General features: G+C 42.9%; 1 protein-coding gene across 2 annotated transcripts; it reads left to right on the forward strand.

Annotated features, from left to right (window-relative positions):
* Nucleotides 1-3486: 3486 nt before the first annotated feature.
* LOC136458413 (UBP1-associated proteins 1C-like) lies at nucleotides 3487-6877 on the forward strand. Of its 2 annotated transcripts, XM_066458350.1 has the most exons (6): nucleotides 3487-3708; nucleotides 3809-3883; nucleotides 4703-4830; nucleotides 5830-6277; nucleotides 6362-6475; nucleotides 6588-6877. In XM_066458350.1, exons 1-6 carry the CDS (start codon nucleotides 3622-3624, stop codon nucleotides 6660-6662), a joined length of 927 nt encoding a protein of 308 aa, XP_066314447.1. In that variant the 5' UTR covers nucleotides 3487-3621; the 3' UTR covers nucleotides 6663-6877. The 2 variants fall into 2 exon arrangements, with proteins under 2 accessions (XP_066314447.1, XP_066314448.1); XM_066458351.1 differs by lacking the exon at nucleotides 6588-6877 and having other exon boundaries at nucleotides 6369-6475.
* The last annotated feature ends 15939 nt before the right edge of the window (nucleotides 6878-22816 follow it).

The raw sequence follows: 22816 nt of genomic DNA on the forward strand, positions 1-22816 counted from the left end.
CGTGGATATTGCCCTCTCCACCAATCGTCGAAAAGGAGGTACCTGGGGTCAAACTTGTCTGCACCGTCGATCCACTGAAAAAAAACACCTCTCATGGGCCTACACAACAAAAATTCAACAAAATATTAGTAACCTAGTAATACAAATGAAGAAGAAAAATATACGGAAACAATTACTTATATTAAAACGACTGCACGTGTAGAAGCAACGAGCCGCTGTGTCCTGGATGTCTCGATTGAAACACGTCGGTCGGAACGACCACAGTCACAATTAGGGACAAGGGAGTTCAGGAGGGGCGGGAGCATCTTTGCTAGACTCGTCGGGGTACATTTCTCTAGGACGGCCCCGTTTTCGTCATAACTACTCCCGAAACATGTCTTCCTTCTAATAAAACGGTTTAAATTAAACACCAATCAAAACAACACAAATTAATGTAAAATATAATCATTTGCAATGCAACTAAAATATTATAAACAACAATTATAGCAACAAAAATATACATGGCAAATATACTACTAACTAAATAATTAACCTTAACATTGACAAAATCATACTAATATCTTCACCATAGTTCCCAAACATAATTTTTCTACTAACCTTAACTCCCATTCATAATATCCTATCCACCAATCAAACGAAAGTAAAATGTGCGTCATTACCTTGAACTAGGACGGGGAGGGAGGGAGGCGGCCGGGGAATGGAAGGGAGGGAGGGAGGCGGCAATGGAGGGCCGGGCTGCCGCCGTTCGTGGCGCGGCGGCCGGCGTGCTTGGCGACGGGCGGGAGCAGGAGCGACGCCTAGGCCGCTTTGCTTGCTCGGGCAGCGGGAGTGGCCGTAGCGGAGGTTATATCCGGCTCTGCCGCGCCATGGATCAGGGCGCAGCACTACCGCGCCAAGATCGGTAGCGCGACAGAGCCCTGCCACGTCAGTGGCCAGCGCTTCTGGTCGCCTGCCACGTCGGCCCTCTGCCGCGCCACCATGCATGACGCGGCACAGGCATTTGGCCGCGTCAAGGCAATAGGCGCGGCCAAAAGTGTTAGTTAAAAAAACCGAGAGTATTAGATTTAAAATTAAGTTCGAAAAAGTGTTAAAATTAAAAAAAAATCTCTTCAACCTTCACAATCCAAGTTAAGAACACCTGAGTGTACGACAAGCACACTCTCCTAATTTGCAATCTTGACTTGGATGCCATCAAGCCTTTTCCATGCCCCCTATATGTGTGTTATATTTTAGGGTCCAAGAGAGCTTCAAATGAGTAAGAGAAAACATATATATAAGGTGGGAAGGAGTTGTTAAGCGTTGCAGAAATTATGCAGTTACAGTTATGATATGCCGAGCGGCACATAGTCACACCAAATTATACAATGATCCTATTCAGGTCAATTTTCCAATTTGTCGTCCACGTGTGATTTGTTGTCGTCCATAATGGCATCATCGGTTCATCATGTGCTTACTTAATGCTACAACACTTAAGTTGAACAAATCTTTACTGGATGAAAAATCAGGTGTCACATGGTGACATCGGATCATATAGAGCCTGTTTGGTTGGGTGGCTAACCCTCAGTCAGGCTCCAGGAAGCCATCTTCGTGCTGTTTGGTTGTATGTTTGGAATCCAGAGCCAGGCTTCAGCCACCCACCAACCTCAAGCCAGCTCCATAAAAACGCAGGGGGGTGGGCGTTTTTTTTGGAGCCAGGCTTGGCTTAGCACTGGTGGCCGTTCTCGTCACCTCATATCTCATCCGCGCTCACCCCTCCATTCTCACCGACAGCGAGGTCTCCTCTCCCCCTCCATTCCGACGGCGACCATGCATGCGGTGGCCCTGCTCCCCTCGACCGGCGGCAGACCCTTCCCCACATCCCCGGCGGCGACGTCCCCTCCCACCTCGTAGCAGAGAGACAACGGCGGCATAGGTATCGTTCACCACCGGTGGCGGCGCGGGTCACACAGGCAACACAGCTGCACAAGCTACCGCACCAATCCCCACAGCCCGAGGCCCGATCCAGCGCGCGGGCACCTGGATTTCGCCAGTGCCCCGCCATGTCCTCCTCCACCGCATCGTGGTCGCGCTATGGCGCCGTCCCCACCTCCCCCTGTGTTGTCGGTGCCGTCGCTCATGCAGGAGGAGGTTGCGGCCACCGCGGGCGGCGAGGCGTCACCCTTGTCGTCGTCAGGTGCTGCGGGCGTTCGCGGGCGTCGCGGCGGGCCGGCCATGTGCGTGGTGGGAGGGGCTAGACCCGACGGCGTTCTCGCGCCCAAAGGGGAGGGGAGGGGCGTTAATGGCGTCCGCAAGGTGCTCGTCGCGCTCGGGCAGGTGCTCGCCGGCGTGCTCACGGAGGTGCTTGCCAAGGTGCTCTTGCCCACCACATGTTCGATGAAATTCCTGACAGGGGGGGGGGGGGGGGGGGGGGGGGTGTTGTAAACTTACCAAATAGAAGAAGGGGTAATCTATGCAAAGCAAACCAAGCAACCAAACACTTTGTTTGCTAGCTAGGTTTAGAAATTGACTTTGTGGAAGCAAGCTAAGACTGCATAAGCTAGGATTTTAGAAAATCAGGCCAGGAAATCAAACACACCTATAGTGAACTCCAAAAGCTTGGGCACTCCACACACAGTTGAAGCCACCGTTATTGGATGATCTGCTGGGTGTCACACAAGCACACTGGACCGACCATACGGTGAACTCTGATATCTTGGTCACTTGACACACAGTGGAGTCACAACCTAATCAGATGATCCGGTAATCCATCAGGCGTCACAAAAGTTGCACCGAACTCCGTTGGCCATGTTAAGTGAGTCAGCACAGTGTCACCAGATGATCCTTTGAGTCGGTCTCAATCATCTTGTGTATATTCCGTTGCATATTTTTAGCCTGTTCTAAGTCTAATCTCATCTAATTTGATCTCTTTGAGATTTTTGACTTAAATATCTATCCAACGAGACCACTTTTGAGCTGACTTGGGAGAGTATACCTCATGTGCACATCCAAGGTGCTTTGAACCCAAACTCCGGTCAAGTTACTGATCTTTAGCTCCTCTTAATAGTATGGCCAAATATTAAAAAAGACCTGCACACTACGTCAAGCACCTCCGAGCATCAAATTTGCACTTGACCCTGTAGTATCGTTAATCTTCATGAATATCCATGCAGCCATACTTGATATCAACTTTGAGGCCAAGAACCTCCATGCGGCTTACCAACCTGCAAGAAATGAACATTAGTAGCACGCACTAGTAGTGTTCATCAATCACCAAATCACTATAATAAATATCGTAGAGCTACAATAAAACCACACCTGCTCCACTGACTCCTCTTCTGCTAAGATCGTGCTTGGAGCCACAGCTAGGGCATCCTGAAGCCCGGCCTTTTGCGTTAGGTAAATAAGCCCAGGGAAATGAGGAATAATAATCGGCCACATGGGCCTCCAAGTGAATGATGGGCTGTCACCCTTGCTTCCCCTCCTCCACTCTCGAGAGGGCCGCAGAAAAGGAAACCCCCAATGCGAGCGCCCCTGGCTTCTCGCCTCCTTCAGCCAAAACCCTAGCTTGCCTACGCGCCCGAACAAAGGCTTCGTCTGCGAGGGGCGCCCTCCTGCCGCCAGAAGCTTCCAGGAACATCAGGGATGGTGTGGTTCCAATGCGAGGACTGTGGCGAGAACCTCAAGAAGCCCAAGCTCGCCGGCCACTTCCGCTGCTGCTCCGCGTACAAGGTCAGAGCGGCGCCCGACTCTCTTCCCCTCTCCCGGTTCCTTTCTGGACCGATCTTTGGCGCCGTGGTGGTTAATTGATGTTTCTGTTGCCCGGCCGCAGCTGTCATGCATTGATTGCGGCGAGTTCTTCAGCCAGGAAACCGTGCAGGGGCACACCCAGTGCATCTCCGAGGCCGTGAGTTCATCCGCACCTCTCTCTGAGTACCTTCAATCCTCACTGTAGTGTGCAATTTACTATTCGTCTCTGCAATTCCGAACGATATGTGTCTGACGGTGCAATTGGTGCCTATGAACTGCTGTTGCATTGGATCGTGGGTGTTTTTATTTGTTCGCTCCCATGTTGCTACTTTAACGTGGCTAGGCAATGTTGTTTGGCTACTGTTTGGAGTGCATAAACCTGTTCATTTTTGTTGATATTCCCTCTGTCCTGAAATGTATGGGATCCAAGTTTGTCCTAAGTTGACCAAGTTTATAGCGAAGTGTATTACTACATATACCACACAGAGGTAAATTGTGAAAATATATTTCATAATATATCCAACGATGCTAATTTGATGTCGTTCTTCTTTTCTATAAGTCTGTTCAAATTTAGCATTGTTTGACTTAGGACAAACTTAGCACTATTACGGTCATTTCTTGCAATTGTTGGTAAGCTATATCTGGAAGTTACAGTCTGCAGGTTGATTTGTTCCTTTTCATATTAGGATTGGTAGTTTCAATAGAAGTGTTATAACCATGAAGGCTTATGTTAGAATATGTGGAGGCTCTGATTTCTAACTGAGCAGTTCCTTTTTATGTACAGATTATTATAATGTATATAGGACTCTTCGGAGTGTGTTCTCCAGAGTTAGTGCATTCAGTAGCTAAATAGGGCTTTGTAAAGTTCTAAGTGTACACTGAAACAATGACATGTGGTTACTGCTGGCTATTGTTATATGTGCAAAATATGGCATTCAATCCAGTACTCATTTCTACTGTATTTGTTTCCATTCAGGAGAAGTATGGTCCTAAGGGACAGAACAAGCCATCCAATGGTGTACAGGGTAAGGCAGATAAGCCAAAGCCAAATGCAGATGTTGATATCAATGTTGGGCTGTCGACACGGCCTCCTTGGTTCTGTAGGTGTGCCAATTTGATCCCTTGGTATATACACAATAATTGTTGCAGATGGTTATATAGTAACAGTGCTGATGCCATAGTTCTAACCCATCTTTACTCCTAACCATGTAACCATAGAGGTGTTGATTGTGAATTTGTGATCAATGTTTATGGCTTATTTCTATGCTTCTCAATTTTTCCGTTGATAAAAATCATTCTTGGGATTGTTTTGTTTTTTCGGAATAATAGTCACATGGAGTGCAAGTACATCTATATACAGTGACTAGACATGGTAATACAATTAATCAAGAGGTTGCAGTTATCTTTGTAGTTGCAAACGTCTGTGATTATAAGTTCAAATTTGTAGCTTTCCTTTTTCCATTTAGAAAAGCTTGCTTGGAACTATTAAAATTATTTGTTGTATTATATCTTTCTTATGAATGATGGGTCTGGCATGTTGGTAGAGTCTCCACTTGTGGCCTGGAGGTCCTAGGTTCAACCCAGCCTCTTTGCAAAATTAAGCAAGGGTAAGGCTGTCTAGAGATTCCATTCCCAGATGTCACCCTGTGTGGGAGCTTTCAGTACTGTGTATGCCCCTTTTTATGTTATTTACATGGGCAGTACAAGTGTGTATATGTAAACCACCAGACATACACTTCTACAGTAAACATGGTAATGTAGAGGCCAAGTTTTTCTATTTTTCTTTTAAGTTGCATCTCTCTTACAAAGGCTTAGGTCTTCGTCTGGTTCATTGTAGTGTTATATTTTTTCAAGTGCCTTTATCATGTATATTGACTGCTAGGTTGATTTTTGTTGATGCTTTTCTGTAGATAATTTCAAAATTTGAGAAATCAAATTTGTCGTTGTTGCTTATATAAACAATATCGTGTTTATCCCTGTTGTCAGCACATTGCGATTGCATTCAAGTTCTTGATTTGAAGTGTTTTGATCTTTGTTTCAAAGAACTCAGGAGCTTGCTTAGATATCTAGGAACTGTGTACTTATTGTGAATTTGCATGACAGCCTATGCAAGACCACTACCACAAGCAAGCAAACTCTCTTACTGCATGCTGATGGGAAGAAGCACAGGGCAAAGGCGAAGGCCTTCCATGCTTCTCAGAAACAAAAAGATGGTGCAGAACAAACTCCAGATGTGAAGGAAGCCGGAGGTGTACCCACAAAAGAATCTGCTAAAGTAAATGGTGGTGTGAGTGGTGATCGTGAAAGAAACGAAGATAAAGATGCTGGGAAAAGAAAACGAATGGATGACATGACCATGGAGGAGCCAGATAACACAAAAAGACAGCATTTAACAAGTTCGAGTGTTGTAGAGTTGACGCAGTCTGGAGATGAGAAGTCAGAAAACAAAGCGAAGAGTAAGGCAGATGAACTAGCAAGTGGTGCCGACTGCAAAAGTGTTCAAAAACAAAAGATCAAATGGAAGAAGATTATTACTAAAACACTGAAGACGGTGAGCCTAAAAAGTTTGATATTGTCCTATATTGTGGCATCCTTTAAACTATATGTTGTTCATAATTGTGCTGGTTTATTTCAGCACACAGATGGAGTGATGAAGCTAAAGAAGCTACAAAAGCTAGTCTCCAAGGAGCTTCAGGAATGTGGTGTCTCTAAAGACAAGGAGAGGCTCCGTGCTACCTTGATGGATAAAGTAATCAATCGTCGCGAAACAAATCTTTAGTCTACTGTTTCTCTCCCCTTGATTCCAATTTTAGAGCATTTTGTTTACTAATGCATATTCCTTTTACTGCTGCTTGTTGCAGATAGCTTCAAGCTCCAGATTTTCTGTTGATGGCAAGCATGTTAGACTGGTGGCCAAGAATGAAGAAGAATCTTAGAAAGAGGTTGTCAGTCATTTCTTGGCATTGTTGCTAGTCTCATTCTTTGATGTCAACTTTCAGATGGCTTGTAGCCAAGTTTTGGTTAAATAGAGTGCATGAACCATCAATTATATATCCATGACCTGTAGACGGTATGGGAATTTAGCATCTGAATTTTATTGGCAACCTTTCAAAAGTGAACTTTTTACTCTTTATGCTGTCATCAAGCGATGCCAATGTTGGAGGCAGTATCTGGTTGTCTTATCGACGGCAGATTTGCTATCACCAAACTACCGAAGCTTGGAAAAGTTAAACTGTGCATAAGAATTGATCTACTGAATTTCTGTAATATACCGCGGGGACGTCGTCGTCGACAAGTTAGTTGGGATAAAAAGCTGCAGCGCAGCACCAATCTGGTGGATTTTTTTTTAAATCTATCTGATGGATGAGACTCGCAAGCAGGTTGGATTTGAGCCCAGCCAAAGAATCTGTTCGAATCGTTGCCCAAAATCGATTGCGTTTGGGGGCCATGGGCTGAATAAAGCTGAATCGGCTGTAGGTCCTGGCTTGGCACGAGTCTTATGTGATTGAAAAACGTGACATGTTATTAATCTAAGGGGAAAAAAATATCCTCTTCACCTCCCTCAACTATTGTAGTGTCTTAAAAATGGATGCCTACACTCCTCCAACTATTGAAATCATTGGACTTACCTTCCCTCAGCGAGCGATTTTTAAAAAGGTCTTTGCTGACATGGTGCTAGGCGTCCCACGTGGCAGTAAGATGTCATTGAGTTAAGTTAACCTATATTATTTAGAAATGGGCCTCCACTGTTTTTCTAGCCATTGACGGCTCACGTTTTTTTTACCAAAATGAATTCAAGAATCGATGCAAAGTGTCAATGACGACATGACCTTTGATGCCCCGGCCATGCTGCGGATGCTCTTAACACACAAGATGCTTTTTTTTTTGTTTGAACTTGCAACACACAAGATGTTATTTGTGTGTCAATGTGTGTGTGAGAGGGAGATAATGGGAGCAGTGCACACACGCATGCATGGCAGACATTCGATGCATGAGAGAGAAACAATGCATGAAAGAGAAATAATGTTAGTTTGGTTTCCAACTGTAACCAGGCACGGGTTCACCGGCAAGTCTTGCTGTTCCGCTGCAATGCTCGATCTGCAGCTCCCTACTCTACGCGACCGACGTGGACATGTGGCAACCAGCTAGCTTAGTGGCTTCAGGCAGTCAAATGTGGTTAGCTTCTCCAGATTCCACACGCTGATTATACGGCATGCATATATGCTTGCTTGACTTTGAACTGCAGTAGTAGTGTGTGTCTATATATATATATATATATATATATATATATATATATATATATATATATATATATATATATATGTGTGTGTGTGTGTGTGTGTGTGTGTGTGTGTGTGTGACGCCAAATACGTATATGTGTCGCATACTCCTATATGTCTGCAGATTATATGTCAGGCGTTATGTACAGTCGTGCTACTAGTCGTGGACCAATCATTTGATCTGAAAGCCACCTGGAAAGTGCACACCGACCATTCCAACTACCGGTCCAGAGAGTCCACACCAGTTTGTGGATTTTTTTTTTATTTTTAATCAATATTTTAATACTAATCCCATAAAAAAAGTATTTGTAAAACTGACCCAGTACCACACGTGTCGCGCCACATGCGCTGGCGCGACAAGCCGAGGCACGATGGCACCGGTCGTTGACCGATGCTGGCATGGCAGTAACGTGGGCCCCGCCCTGTCACGCCAGCGACACAGGCGCGACAGCTCGCCTGGCGCGATAGGTCGTTATAAGGCCGTGCGGCCCATCTGCTTTCTTCTTGGTCTGCTGTGTTTCCTCACTCCCTCAATCATGTGAGAAGTGAGGGCGACCTTGGACAGTGTCTCCTCTTTCTCTCTGTTCTCTTCTCATTCTCTACCTCTCTTTGATAAAGTTTGGTTTTGGATTTTTGGTTCCTTTGATCTAGTGCATGAGGTATGCCTCTTTCATCCTCTGTTGTTTTTTTGGATGGTTGGTGGTTCTAGAGTGCTATGGTTTGGACTGCTATGGTTTAGACCGTTGTGTGCATTACTGGCTTTTGCTTTGTTAGGTGATACTTTGTTGCCCTAATCATGTGTATTATTAGGATTCCATTGTTAGATGTTAGACTGTTGGTAGAGGTTGGCACTGTTCTAGGGTTTGAATGTAATGTTTGGACAGGTGTCTGGCTTGGCCTGTGCTAAGTAAAGTTACCTCTAAGTTTGTGATTTAAAGTTCATTTGTACTGATTAGATGTATGGATGCGTTGGACTGTGTATATACAGAGATGGTTTGAAGTCCATGAGGTTATGTCTAGGGTTTCATATCATGTTTTGATAACTTTGCTTTGTTGAACTACTTTGTAATAGATTCAATGGCGAATGCAAATAACAACCAATTCGTGCACCATCCGAAGGATCATGGTGGCATCGGTCCTTTCCTACCAGCAGAACCAACATCGCTGTGTTACTGTGGCTTACCGGTATTTGTGAAACAGTCAAGGCATCCCGCGTCAGCTGGGCGTGCTTTCTACTGTTGCCAACTTAAGCGTCGTCCCCTGATACTTGATGCCTACCTAGAGGGATGTAGCTTCTATTAGTGGATCAACGGCGATGAAATGTTTGATCCGTCGATTATGTTGTTTCCTTATGACCCCTAGAAGAGCGTTCCATATTTGGAATTTGTTCATTGGGTTCCGCCGCCACCGAACCCTCCGGATATGATAGAGGTGGAGAAGGTTGACTGCTGCTTTGCGCCATGTAGCCAATCCCCCTAGATGACATTGAGGAGTGTCGGCACTACTAACTACTCCCAGCCAACATGGAACATTCACTGCCTTCTATCGCTGTGGATTGCCAGGTTATGTAAGTTCTCATGAAATCAATCTATCTCTAAGCTTGTATGCGTTTTGCACATACAATGTTACACTTGGAACATTTGTTTTTTGCAGAGAGGGTTCCCATCTTGTGAGTGAAGAGTACAACTATGGACCCAAATTGCACTGGCCTTCTGAGTATTAATTTGTGGAGTTTGAAGTAGGCATTAAGCCATGGCCATGCACAAAGATGCCGGACCATAAGTGCAAGTGTGGCATCAAGGCTCAGTGAAGGAGTTGTTCCATCTGAGCTAGGACATGGATACTATTGTGGCAATGCTTATGGAGGGCCATCTGAGTTATGGGTGAGTTCACTCAACCGGTCAAGTTACTACATGAACATAGGCCACCGGTTTGTTTGCTCATTGCTTTGTGTTTTCTTAGGTGGGGAGGACATGTAATTGGGAGGACTTCACTGGTCGTGGAGAGGCTGAAGATACATTCGCCTCTCGAAAAAGGCACGAAGTGTTGGATATGGGAGGAGAAGCAGATGGAGGTGAGGATAGGTACGGGGTAGAGATGCCATCATGGAAGTCCCATAACAGGATTTTAGAGGACTTTCCTCGAGTGACCGGTCAACATCTGTCTTTTTACAATAATGAGGCTGAGTTGATGAGCTTTTGGCGATAAGATAAGGAGGCCTACGACTTTAAGGAGGTCGAGGATGCGAGGGAGATGTCATTTTTCCACAGGCATATCCATCGCTTATATGAGTAATTGATTTCGAAATTTGTTTCGACTTGTGCATCTTCTTACGATTGTTGGCAATGAGACATTGTTTCCTTCTTGTAGTCCCCAATAATGCACCGAACGATGGCCATATCCCCGTACCCATGGAGGAGGACGATGACCATGACCATGACGATGATGTGGACGATGAGTAGTGTTTCCTCTCAACTGATGCCTACAAGGTGCAGTACATATTTTGTAAATGCCAATAGGTTCGGCATTACGTAGGTCTTGTATATGGTAGATGGAGGACTGGTATGATAGCGCTGCTTCTTTTGTGCAAAGGCAACAAGATCAGTACATATTTTGCAAATGGCCATGGGTTGCCATGTGGTAGTACTTGTTCATGGTAGATGGAAGACTAGTGTTAGTAGTAGTGGTTGTATATGCTAGATGGAACACTTATGTAAGTGATGATGATGATGACCTTGAGTTGTACGAACAATGCTTCGAACTCCTTATCATGTGTAATGCTTCGAACTCGTTATGGTGTGTAATGCTATCAACTCCTTATGATGTGTCATGGTATGTGAGCAATGTGTAACTTTGCATTCATGGTTTATGATTTCAACAATTATTGCAATTTCAACTTTAGTTGAAAACATTGCGAATCTTGCACTTTTCATTTTTTTCTGCCTCCGAGCCCATAGACCCCATTAACATCTATTCTTGCAAAGCACCAGTGTACCTCTTTGTTCTTATCGGAGTGGGTCATATAATTTGGTGGATATGTTTAGAAAAAAACATTAACAAAATTCAATTTTAATGTCGTATGTTTGGAAAAAATGAACAAAACATACCATTGTTGGAGGTAATGGCCAATGCATGTAATTTCTAGGGCTGTCACTGCCAAGCCGAGTGGCGAGACAAGGTTGTCACGCTTGGTGTCCATGGCGCGACAAGGCTGTCGCACCAGATGCGGTGGCACGACGAGGGGGCACCAGCCAGGCAAAACATAACTACAAACGTGGGTTCACTGGCGTGACAATGCCACGCCACCCTCGCTGGCGTGATGCCACCACCGCGGTCATGCCAGTGAGCCACCGTTTCTAGTTTGGTTTTGCATGGGCGATGCCTCCTCGTCGTGCCACTGCGCCTGGCGCACCACCGACTCCGACGAGATAGCGTTGTCGCACCACCCTGGCTGGCTGACACTATCATGCTAGTGAGCCACCATATCTAGTTTGGTTTTGCATGGGTGATGCCTCCTCGTCGTGCCATACTACCAGGCGCAACAGCCATGTTGTGCCATCGACTTCGGCGGGACAACGTTGTCGCGTCGCCCAGGCTGGCGTGACAGTCATTTGCACAGTGCGCCGTCAAGGCTATCGCGCCAGCAAGCCTGGCACGACAGGCCTAGAAATAATATTTTTTTCTTTTCTTCCACACTTCTTAAGACAAAAATACAATTTGACAGAGATACATAGCATATAAACAGTTCATAGATGCCCAACATGGGTCACAAGTTGACAAATAATACATGACCAACATACCATATAACATCAAGTCCACATAGTTCATACACGATGAACTTAGTTCACAAAGTCCACATAGTTCACAAGTCATCGACAAAGTCCACATAGTTCACATAGTCCACACGACGAACATAGTCCACCAAATAACCACATAGTCAACATAATTGTACCATGAGCAACATAGGCAACAAAAGAAGCACATAGTTGACAAAGCATGATTGAGATTAAGGGTTAGGCGTGAAGGGCTCGCGAGGACTGATGCAGGCGGCCTAGATTTATCGGTTGGAGATTAGGAGTGCCGATGTCAGGAGCGGTCATGGGCACATCATCGCATGTTTCGTCCTTCACCTCATCGTGAGGCATTGGAACGAACTCTACACAAAACATATACAACATAGGGAGTTTGTATCAGCTAGAGGACCATCAGAAATCATGTAGTACTTGATGATGACACATGCACCTGAGTTTATGTACCCTGAGGAGCATCACCAAGTTGGGAACCCATCAACTCAGTCTTGCGCATAAGTTGGATCATCGATGTCATTATCACCTCCATCGCCGTTGTCTTCGTCATCCCTATGTCTTCGCACGGGAGCTACTCGGTGTGTTAATCGCTGCCCTTTGGCTTGTATGAGTTTGTCATCCTTGGTGGGATCTAGGAGGTGGAACTTGTACATTTTTGGCTCGCATGCAACTCAACTTGCGAGCCATCCATCGATAGGATGTCAACACCTTCTGCAACCATGGTCATGTCAAATGAGAAGTGGTTACATATCGTTCCAGGGTGAGTAGAAAAATGCATAGGCATAGGGGTATTACCTTGGCAAATTCTTCAAGGTATGAATTCTCGATCCCTCCTGCACGTCCAAGGTAAACTCCGGTCTCATTGGAAAGGTGAGCTAGCTGATTTGCCTAGAGTTCATGCATAATCATCATTACCACATACTTTTAAAGTGAAGGTGCATGAAGGCGTAGTTGAAATGAAATGCTTACCATATAGTTCTCAAGTGGTGCTCTCTCCATCTACACGCTTGTCCTTGTAATGACATCATAGGGGTTGTCGTCGTCGCTCCCTTCTTCATCTATTGGAATGCTAGACATCGGTGGATGCACACTGATTCTAGGTGGACCTATGAAGCCACTGCCAGGTACTCATGGTACTTCGTTGGACAAAGACCGAGCTCCACTATCTGGTTCCACCCTCTCTCTAGCTTCCCACTAGGTGCACATACTTTTCATGCTTCAGAAGCCAGTTGTTGCCGCTGAACCTTTTCCTCCTCGACACCCTGCTAAGGATGACACATATTATATTTTTAGGACTTGTATGAAGCATGCAATGGTGAGTCATGATATATGCAAAGTCCAGCTTACTCATGCAACTGAATGGGTTGTCGACTCATGCTGTAGAGGAAAATTTTGTTTCCTACAAAACTGCTTCATCACTCTTTAGGGGCAGGTGGTGCTCGACGACATAGTACAAGATCATCGGTACATTGGATCACCATAGCACCTTCTCAACCTCAACATGTGGGGCCATGTTCAACTCCTATACGTCTTGCCTATCATATGGATCCCATTCAACCTATAACATGTGTTACTTAGTACATGGCCTTGTTCATACTTTGGGAAGAAAAGAAATGGAAGCATCGGTGGTACAACAAACCTGATTCGGAGTTAAAACATCCAAATCATTGGAGTATTGAATGTAGTGACATTGTGGCTGACCCTGAACTGACTTAATTGCCCTCCAAAGGTAGCATACGGGGGAGCGACAATCACCATGTGTCCAAGCCTGAAAAAACAAACAATGCTAAGGATGTCAAATAGTGCATGCAACATATGAAACACATATAGCAAATAAATGCAAGGTACTTACCAGAACTTGACCTCTATACACCCGTCTAATAGGAATGCAGCTCCCAAATCCAAATCTAAAGCAAGTATGTGCAACCACCTATGTTCGAATTGGGGTTGGCCCTCCTACATCTCTCACATAGATACCGATATAACCAAGCAAGAGTGGTAGACCCCCAACTATATTGGGTGATGTTTTCCCATGGCTCACGCAGCTAGGGTACGACCATCCACGAGATGGTCTTCCTAGAAGCGTCTAGAAAGAGGAAACTTGCGACCATGTGCCATAGCTAGACACGAGCGTGCCTCTCAATGATGTCTGCCGGTGCATGGGGTGGGCACCTGTTAAACCGCTGCCGCAACCAGGCTGAGCTCACACCTAAAGTCTTCTTCTCCTTCTTCCCTTCTGGCCGTGGTGAATCGTGCTCGGCGGATGAGTTGCCAGACGCGAGGAAGAAGACGACGCAACTCGAGTTCCCGACGAAGACAAGCCGAATTGGTGGGTCGGTTGGATGCGCAAGGAGTAAGAGAAGCTGGAACTAGCTTATCAGCGATGGTGGAGCACAACAACGATGGCGCGGACTCGCCGGAGATGAGCAAGACGACGGGAAAAACACAGCAAGAAGAAAAGGCAAAGACGACGGCGGTTCAGGCTATAAAGGGGGCCAAGAAACTCAAGGAAGCTGCGCTGTGGCCTTTACCGCACCAGCGCAATGCCAAAACAGCCACGACCGTGCCTGGAACACCGAAGAAGGAAACGCCGGCAATGTAGCTTCGGCGGTGGACACTGTTCACCAAAATTACAGATTTGCCATTCACCAAATTTCACAAATTACTCCCAAATTTTCATAACAATGAAAAAATCTCCAAAAACAAAAGTTGTTCAAAATCAAAAGTTCTACAACTTTGCTTTAGAAACCTTACCCAAATTCGGTCTACATTTTGAAATGATCTTTTAAATTCAAATAGGGGATATTTAGCGAATTACGCCTTTTTGAATTACTCCAAATTTTTTTAAACAACTTGAAAAATTCCAAAAATAAACTTTGTATAACTTGTCAAGCTCTACACTTTTGCTTTAAGGCTCAACCCCAAAATATGCTTAGATTTCAAAATGGATTTTCAGGGTAGGATTTAAATATTGAAAATCAGGGTTTTCGGAAATTTCAAATCAATACAAAGGTTTCAAACTTGATTCAAACAATACCAAGCAATACTTAACACATAAATATAAACTTGTTTTAGTGTGTGCATCTCAAAGTTTTCACCAAATGCCAAATGCTTTGTAATGCATATGATGGTATGTCAGGTTTTAGTATTTAAACACCCGAGGTGTTACAATCCTTCTCCCTAAAAGAAATCTCGCCCCGAGATTCAAAGCCATAGGGTAAGTAATGGAAAAGGAAATGTGTCGCGAGAACACATACCAAATCTGTCCATAAAATAGCTGAGGTCCCTTTACAAAACACAACTTGTACAACCGAACTCAACTAATATTACTCTATTCTATATTGACGCTAGAAACTCTGGAAACTTTTCTAACAAGTAATCTTCTGATTCCCAAGTAGCTTCCTCTTCTGAATGTTGATTCCATTGTATTTTATAGAACTTGATTGTCCGTCTTTGAGTAACACGATCTTTCTGATCCAACACTCAGATAGGATATTCAGAATAAGTTAAATCTGGTTCTAGTTCCACTCCTTCAACTTCAACATTCTGTTCAGGCACTCGGAGACACTTCTTCAATTGAGAAACATAGAACACATCATGTACAACTGTGAGATGTTCAGGTAATTTCAAGCGATATGCCACTTTTCCATACCTTTCCAAAATTTGATAGGGTCCAATATATCGAGGTGCCAACTTGCCTTTAACACCAAAACGGGTAAGTCCCTTCATTGGTGATACTTTCAGATATACAAAATCTCCTTTGTTAAATACCAATGGTCTCTGTCTTCTATCCGCATAACTCTTTTGGCAGGACTGAGCTATTTTCAAATTACTCTATATTTGCCTAACCTTGCCTTCTGTTTCTTTCACAAGGTCAACTCCAAAGAATCTTCTTTCTCCAAGCTCAGATCAACTCAACGATGTTCTGCATCTACGACCATAGAGTGCTTCAAATGGAGCCATTCTAATGCTTTCTTGATAACTATTGTTGTATGAGAACTCGGCCAAAGGTAAGCACTCATCCCACTTATTGGAATAGTTAAGGACACAACATCTTAACATGTCTTCAAGTACTTGATTGACTCTTTCAGTCTGTCCATCAGTCTACGGATGATAAGCTGTACTATATAGAAGTTTGGTACCCAATGAAGAATGCAATTGTTTCCAAAAGTTAGAGACAAACTATGTACCCCTATCTAACACAATAGTCTTGGGTACTCCATGGAGACTCATGATTCTTGCTAAATACATCTTGGCATATTGGATCGTAGGATATATTGTCTTGACTGGAAGAAAATGTGCTGACTTAGTGAGTCGATCTACAATAACCCATACTGAGTCAAATCCCTTTGATGTCTTGGGTAGACCAACAATAAAGTTCATACTTATGTCCTCCCACTTCCAAGATGGAATAGGTAATGGTTGTAATTCACCAGCAGACCTCAAATGTATAGCTTTCACCTTTTGACAAGTATCACACTTTGCTATATATCTAGCAATCTCTATTTTCATTTTAGTCCACCAAAATCTTTGCTTCAAGTCATGGTACATCTTGTTGCTTCTCGGATGCATAGATAACCTAGTAGCATGTGCCTCATCTAGAATTGACTGCTGCAACTCAGGAACTTTTGGTACCACTAGGTGATCCTTGAACCATAGCACACCTTCATCATCTATGCTAAAACATTCTGCTTTTCCATTCCTGACTCTTTCCTTGATATGGGCTATACCCTTGTTTTCCTTCTGAGCAGCAATAACTTGATCTCGAATAGTGGCCTCAACAATTATGTTGGTCAAACTTCCTTGTTGAATTATTTCTACATTCAACTTCTCCATTTCTTGACATAAATTAAAACCCATTGTTCTCACTGTCAGATAATTGCAATAACTTTTGCGACTGAGGGCATCTGCAACCACATTTGCTTTACCAGGGTGATAATGTACTTCCAAATCATAATCCTTAATCAGTTCTAACCATCTTCTTTGTCGCATGTTCAACTCTGACTGAGTAAAGATATACTTTAAGCTCTTGTGGTCTGTATACATATGGCATGTATTACCAAGCAGGTAATGCCGCCAAATCTTTAGAGCATGAACTATAGCTGCTAACTCCAGATCATGAGTCGGATAGTGTTCTTCATGCTGCTTAAGTTGCCTGGATGCATAGGCAATGACTCGGCCTTCTTGCATCAACACACATCCAATACCAATACCTGAAGCATAACAATAAACATCAAACAGTTTCTCGATATCAGGTTGGGCTAACACTGGTGCAGTAGTCAACAGTCTCTTCAAAGTCTAGAAAGCCTCCTCACACTCTGATGACCAGACAAACTTGACTTGGTTCTTCAACAACTCAGTTATGGACTTTGATATTTTAGAGAAATCTAGAACAAATCGACGGTAATACCCCGCCAAACCTAGAAAACTTCGAACTTGATGAACTGTGGTTGGTGGTTTCCAATCAAGCACATCCTTTACTTTGCTGGGATCAATTGCAACGCCTTTAGCTGACAAGACATGCCCAAGAAATTGTACTTTCTTAAGCCAGAAATCACACTTGCTAAACTTAGCATATAGTTGATGTTCTCTCAAGCGGGTCAGAACAATTCTAAGATGTTTCACATGTTCTTTCTTATTCTTGGAATATACCAGAATGTCATCAATAAACACCACTACAAACTTGTCTAGCTCAGGCATGAATACTGAGTTCATAAGATACATGAAATGAGCGGGAGCATTTGTCAAACCAAAAGACATTACCAAGTATTCATACAAGCCATATCTTGTGGTAAATGCCATTTTGGGAATATCTTCAGGCTTTATCTTGATTTGGTGATATCCTGATCTCAAATCTATCTTGAAGAAAACTTTGGCTCCAGCCAATTGATCAAAAAGTAAATCTATCCGAGGTAATGGATACTTATTCTTGATGGTCACTTCATTCAACGGACGATAGTCAACACATAACCTCAGGGTCTCATCTTTCTTTTTCACAAAAATTGCCGGACATCCCCAAGGTGAGGAACTAGGTTGGATAAACCCTTTCTCAATTAATTCTTGTAACTGAGTCTTCAACTCGGCCAATTCCTTAGGTGGCATCCTATAAGCTCTCCAAGAAATTAAAGCTATTCCAGGTTGTAACTCTATATTAAACTGTACATCCCTATCAGGAGGTAGACTGGGTAGATCTTCTAGAAACACATCCGGAAATTCACACACTATCGGAATATATCTAATCTCTTTGATAGTAGTTGCACAAACCTTGCCCACTGATCTTCTTAGGGTTGGAAGTTGGATGAGAAGTTGAGAATTACTATCAGGCAAACTTACTCTTAATGTCCTATTCAAAGCATCTATAACAGCCTTATGCTGATACATCTAATTCATTTCCAAGATTACATCTATATCCTAATCCTTAAGGATAATCATGGTAGTGGGAAAAATATGCCCACCCAGGTTTACGGGTACCTGGTATACCATTTCCTTAGTACACAAACGTCCCCCGGGCGACTGTATAAAGAAACTTTCCTTTGTTGCCCCAATTGAAATTTCATGCTTCACGACAAATGTTCTATTGATGAATGAATGCGATGCGCCAGAATCAAAAAGTATAACTATAGGGTGATTGGCAACAGGAAACATACCCATCATCACTAGCTCCCCTTCCGGAATTTCTCCAGCTTGAATATAGAAAACCCGTCCTATCTTCCTCTCATCTTTGCCCTTCTGAGCATTCTGATTGGGGTTCTTGTTTGGTGCATGACCCTGTTGTTGATTGGCAGGGGCCTTCTGATAATTTTGATTAGCCTACCTAAGATATGGACATTCCCTAGAGAAATGACTAGTCCTTCCATAATTGTAACATGGGTAGTTGTGACCCTGGGATGTTGGAGCATTGCCACCAGAAGCATTGGTTAACTGTGAATTTGGATAGGTTATAGCAGGACGGACATTTGACTATTGCCCGGCTTGGAATTGTGGTGGACGATAAGGAGGATGATTATGATGTACTGGATGATAAATTACCCTCTGCCTCTTCTGATTTCCCCCAAAAGATCCAGACGGCATACTCTTTTTCTTTTTGAGCTCCTTATGCTGCCGATACTTTGACTCTGAAGCAATTGCAATATTTACTGCCTCATGATAAGTAACATTAGTACAAGTGGTCATCATAGTCTACAACTTGGTATTCAGGCCTCTCATAAACCACCTTTTCTTCTTTGCATCAGTATTGACATGTTCTGATGCATATTGGGACAGATGATTAAATCTTCCCACATATTGCATCACGGTTTGATCTCCTTGCTTCAAAGCAAGGAATTCATCTAACTTCGTTGCCATCACTCCTTCAGGGATATAATGGGCTCTGAAGGTAGTATGGAACTCAGCCCAAGTTATTGGAATGCCAGCTGGTTGTATATCCACTAAGTTTGCCCACCAAGCACTTGCTGCACCTCTAAGTTGCTGGGCGACAAACGCAGGTTTCTGATACTCCATGCATGGAATAAGGTCAAATTTTTGCTCCATGGTTCGAAGCCAGTCATCAGCCTCCAATGGTTCATCTGCCTTGGTGAACACTGGTGGTCTTATGTCTGTAAAATCAACATATGTAGCCTCTTGTCTGTTATGGTGGCGACCACGGTTTCCTTGCATCTGATTCTGATTACTTAGAGCGATCTCATGAAGCAAACGAGAATTTTCAGCCGTCACATTGACAAGTGCGGTTATAGCATCAACTAAATTTGTTGGAACTCGTGGCGGATCTAGAATACCATCCTCATCTTGTGAAGTTCCAGGAACATACGAACCCCATGTACGACGCATCTGCTCATAACAACCCAAACTTTATTCACAAGCCTTTATTGAATTGCACAAAAGCTTACTCCAGACACATTACATAGGGTCTACTAATATAAACACCAGAACCTATAAGTACCAAGACAAAGATACATAGCTTAACTATAACTAACTATTATACAACTCTACTTTTTTCCGTGATTACTTCAAACTTCAGGCTCGGTATCCATTCCGGAATTATTATCGCCTTCATCATCACTTTCATTGATCATCACTAATTCTTTAGGATCTTCTTCTTCTTCTTCCGATTTGTTATCATCGGCAAGGATGACACCGGGGTCCATGGCATCAGCTTGAGGCTCATGATTCGGATTTAGTAGATTGCTAAGCCTATGAACTTCCTCATGTAGATAGGTATTATGTTCTTCTAAATCTTCTACATAGAATTCTAGCTCATGAGTTCTAGCTCTAGCTACATTTTCCCTATGCCAAGCCTCATTTCGTCCCTCTACCATACGAACTAACATGCTTTCACAGTTCCTGTGTGCGGTGGTGAGACACCTCAATTGATCCTGTAATTCTCCTACCTGTATAGCATCCAAAGCCCTATCTCTAGTAGCTTGTGCTAATTCTATAGAAATCCTCTGTATCTCTGCCTGGGGATCAGGCCTAGAACTATTACTGCTAGCACCGTCATTTCTAGGGGCAAGTTGGTGACGAGGAACTCCTTTGGGTCTAGTGGACTTACGGGGCATCATCTTGGCATGAGCCATACTGTAGGAAACCAATTTAATCCAAGTAAGACCATTTGATCAAAGTCTAAAGAGCAGCTATGATGGATTACATTACGCAAACCAGTCTCACTACTCAACTCTAGGCTAAGAGGTGAAGGAAGTAACTAGTGAATTAATAATGATGCATGAATCGTTCTTACGAACAAAAACATCAAAGTTTATAATACACATAAACAACATTTATTTTTATATAGGGCATAGTAAGATTACTACTCCACCACACAAAACCTTTTTAATCAAATACGGAATGGTGAGAAAGAAATAAGATAAGTCAAAAGCAATTTGGACCAAATTATCAAGTTAAATTTAGTCATCCCAAATCATTTTGAAGTTTTTGTAAAACAATACAACAAAAACCTTGTAACGATCGCTCTGATACCATTCTGTGGCAGAACCTCCTAAATTATAGGACCCACGTGCACTTGTCACTGTCCAACGACCTTTGACAACTATGCATATGTTCCTAGTAACTTAAGAATTTTGTCGGGTGTCCTCGGGGAACCCCGAATCATCCACGATATCTAAGCAGGATCACATTACAGAGTCATTGCAGTATTACAACATTTATTCAAATATATACATCAGAGTAAAAACAGCGAAAGTCTTATGATAACATAGTTTATAAACTAGTTATTTCAAACCTTACAAACTAAGTTCAATACTTATTACAAACCATAGTAGTAGTGGAGTGGCATATTTAACATATACATAACACGCAAAATAAACATCCTGCTCAAGGATCACACATTTACTTCTCATCGTCAGAACGAATGATAGTCATGCAGCACGATCCAAAACAGATCTGCTCATGAGGCTCACCTACAACAAGGGTCAACGAACCCTAAGTACAAAAGTACTCAACAAGACTTAACTAAAATATTAACTGATAAACTTAGGAATACAAGCTCAGGGATTCAAGGTATAGTTTAACAATGATCAAAGTTCTTGTGTAAAAGCTCTTTTAACAAAATTCTTTGTATAGAAAACTTCATAAAAATTATATACAAAGTTGACACGATCCATGTTGAGATCATGAAACTTCATATCCAACATCTTCACAAGCCATATTCGAGTTCCAGTTATTAATACTACGATGATGAACAGTGAGTTAAGTCTCCATGACCGAGGAGTAACGACGATTCGAACCGATTAAGCCTAGCTGGGAATTCCAGACCACATGACATATGCAGGTCCCTGACCTCCATATACCAACCTACCCTCGGATCCTCTAAAACAAGAACAGGTCCACGCCACCCGAGAATATAGTACTCCACCAATCCAGCCCATTGCCACGTGGGTACACGCTATTCCCACCATCTCTCCACTCCTAGTGCGCGAGTAGCTATTCTCATAATAGAATAGCCGAGTAAAGGCTTACTGGAGTATATGGTTAGTACTACAAATTCTCACCTCATGCAATTCAACAATGGACGTGCCTTAATCGACACAGGCGGAAAGAACCCGCTCACAAGACCTCCATGTCTAGTGGCTCACTCTCACCGAGTCCGCCTGGTCTAGATTTATTACTCCACATCCCCATATCATATGCTAACATAATTAACCAATGTTCCATTTAAAACTTGCAGGTGGCAGGTAATCACCAGACTTTCATCGTTCTACGCATAGCTAAGCAAAACTAGGCATATACGAGTTTAAGACTGGTAATATGGTAAATATGGAATAACAAGGGTGGTAATGCACCAATTTGTTTTTCGCTTGACTCCTAATCACTTAATGCAGTAAAGAGAAGCAAAAGTGAAATCAATTTGTAAAATACAAAGTAGGGTTGTATGCATCCGGGGCTTGCCTTCGTTGATGGAAAAGTCTGGTTCCTGTGACGTTTCACAAGTATTCGATCCGACCTCAACAAACAGATTAACCTCCTCAACAACTTGATTAACTACCACATGTTCACCTTCGTTCACTACATTTAATAATAATGCCATGTTTAACATGATGCGGAATACTAAACATGATGCTCGATGATGGATGCCAAATTTAACAATTTGAATACAACTTTCCTTCGCAGTACAGTTGCAAGTCAAACAAACTAAATCTTTTTCATAACACATACATCAATTGCCAAGGATCATTATCAACTAATGACCCAAGGTCATCACTCAATCCAAAATTTCAAACAAAACCTAAATCATCAAAGGTTACTATTTGCTTTTATGAATTAATTATTTAATTCAAAATTATGAAATAAATCAACTTATTCTAATTGAGCTCAAAATTTTAGTAAATGTTCATTACATGATAAGTAAGTGGCAAAACAAATTTCATAATTTTTGGACAATTAAATAAGCCTAGAAAAATCATGGAAATCCATTTATTAATAAATTGAGCAATTTTTATCACATTCAATAAGTACCAAAAAACATTATTTCATATTTTTCTTAAATACTAT

This window comes from Miscanthus floridulus, chromosome 6, assembly GCF_019320115.1.
Source record: "Miscanthus floridulus cultivar M001 chromosome 6, ASM1932011v1, whole genome shotgun sequence".
In the NCBI taxonomy this organism is placed as follows: Eukaryota; Viridiplantae; Streptophyta; class Magnoliopsida; order Poales; family Poaceae; genus Miscanthus; species Miscanthus floridulus.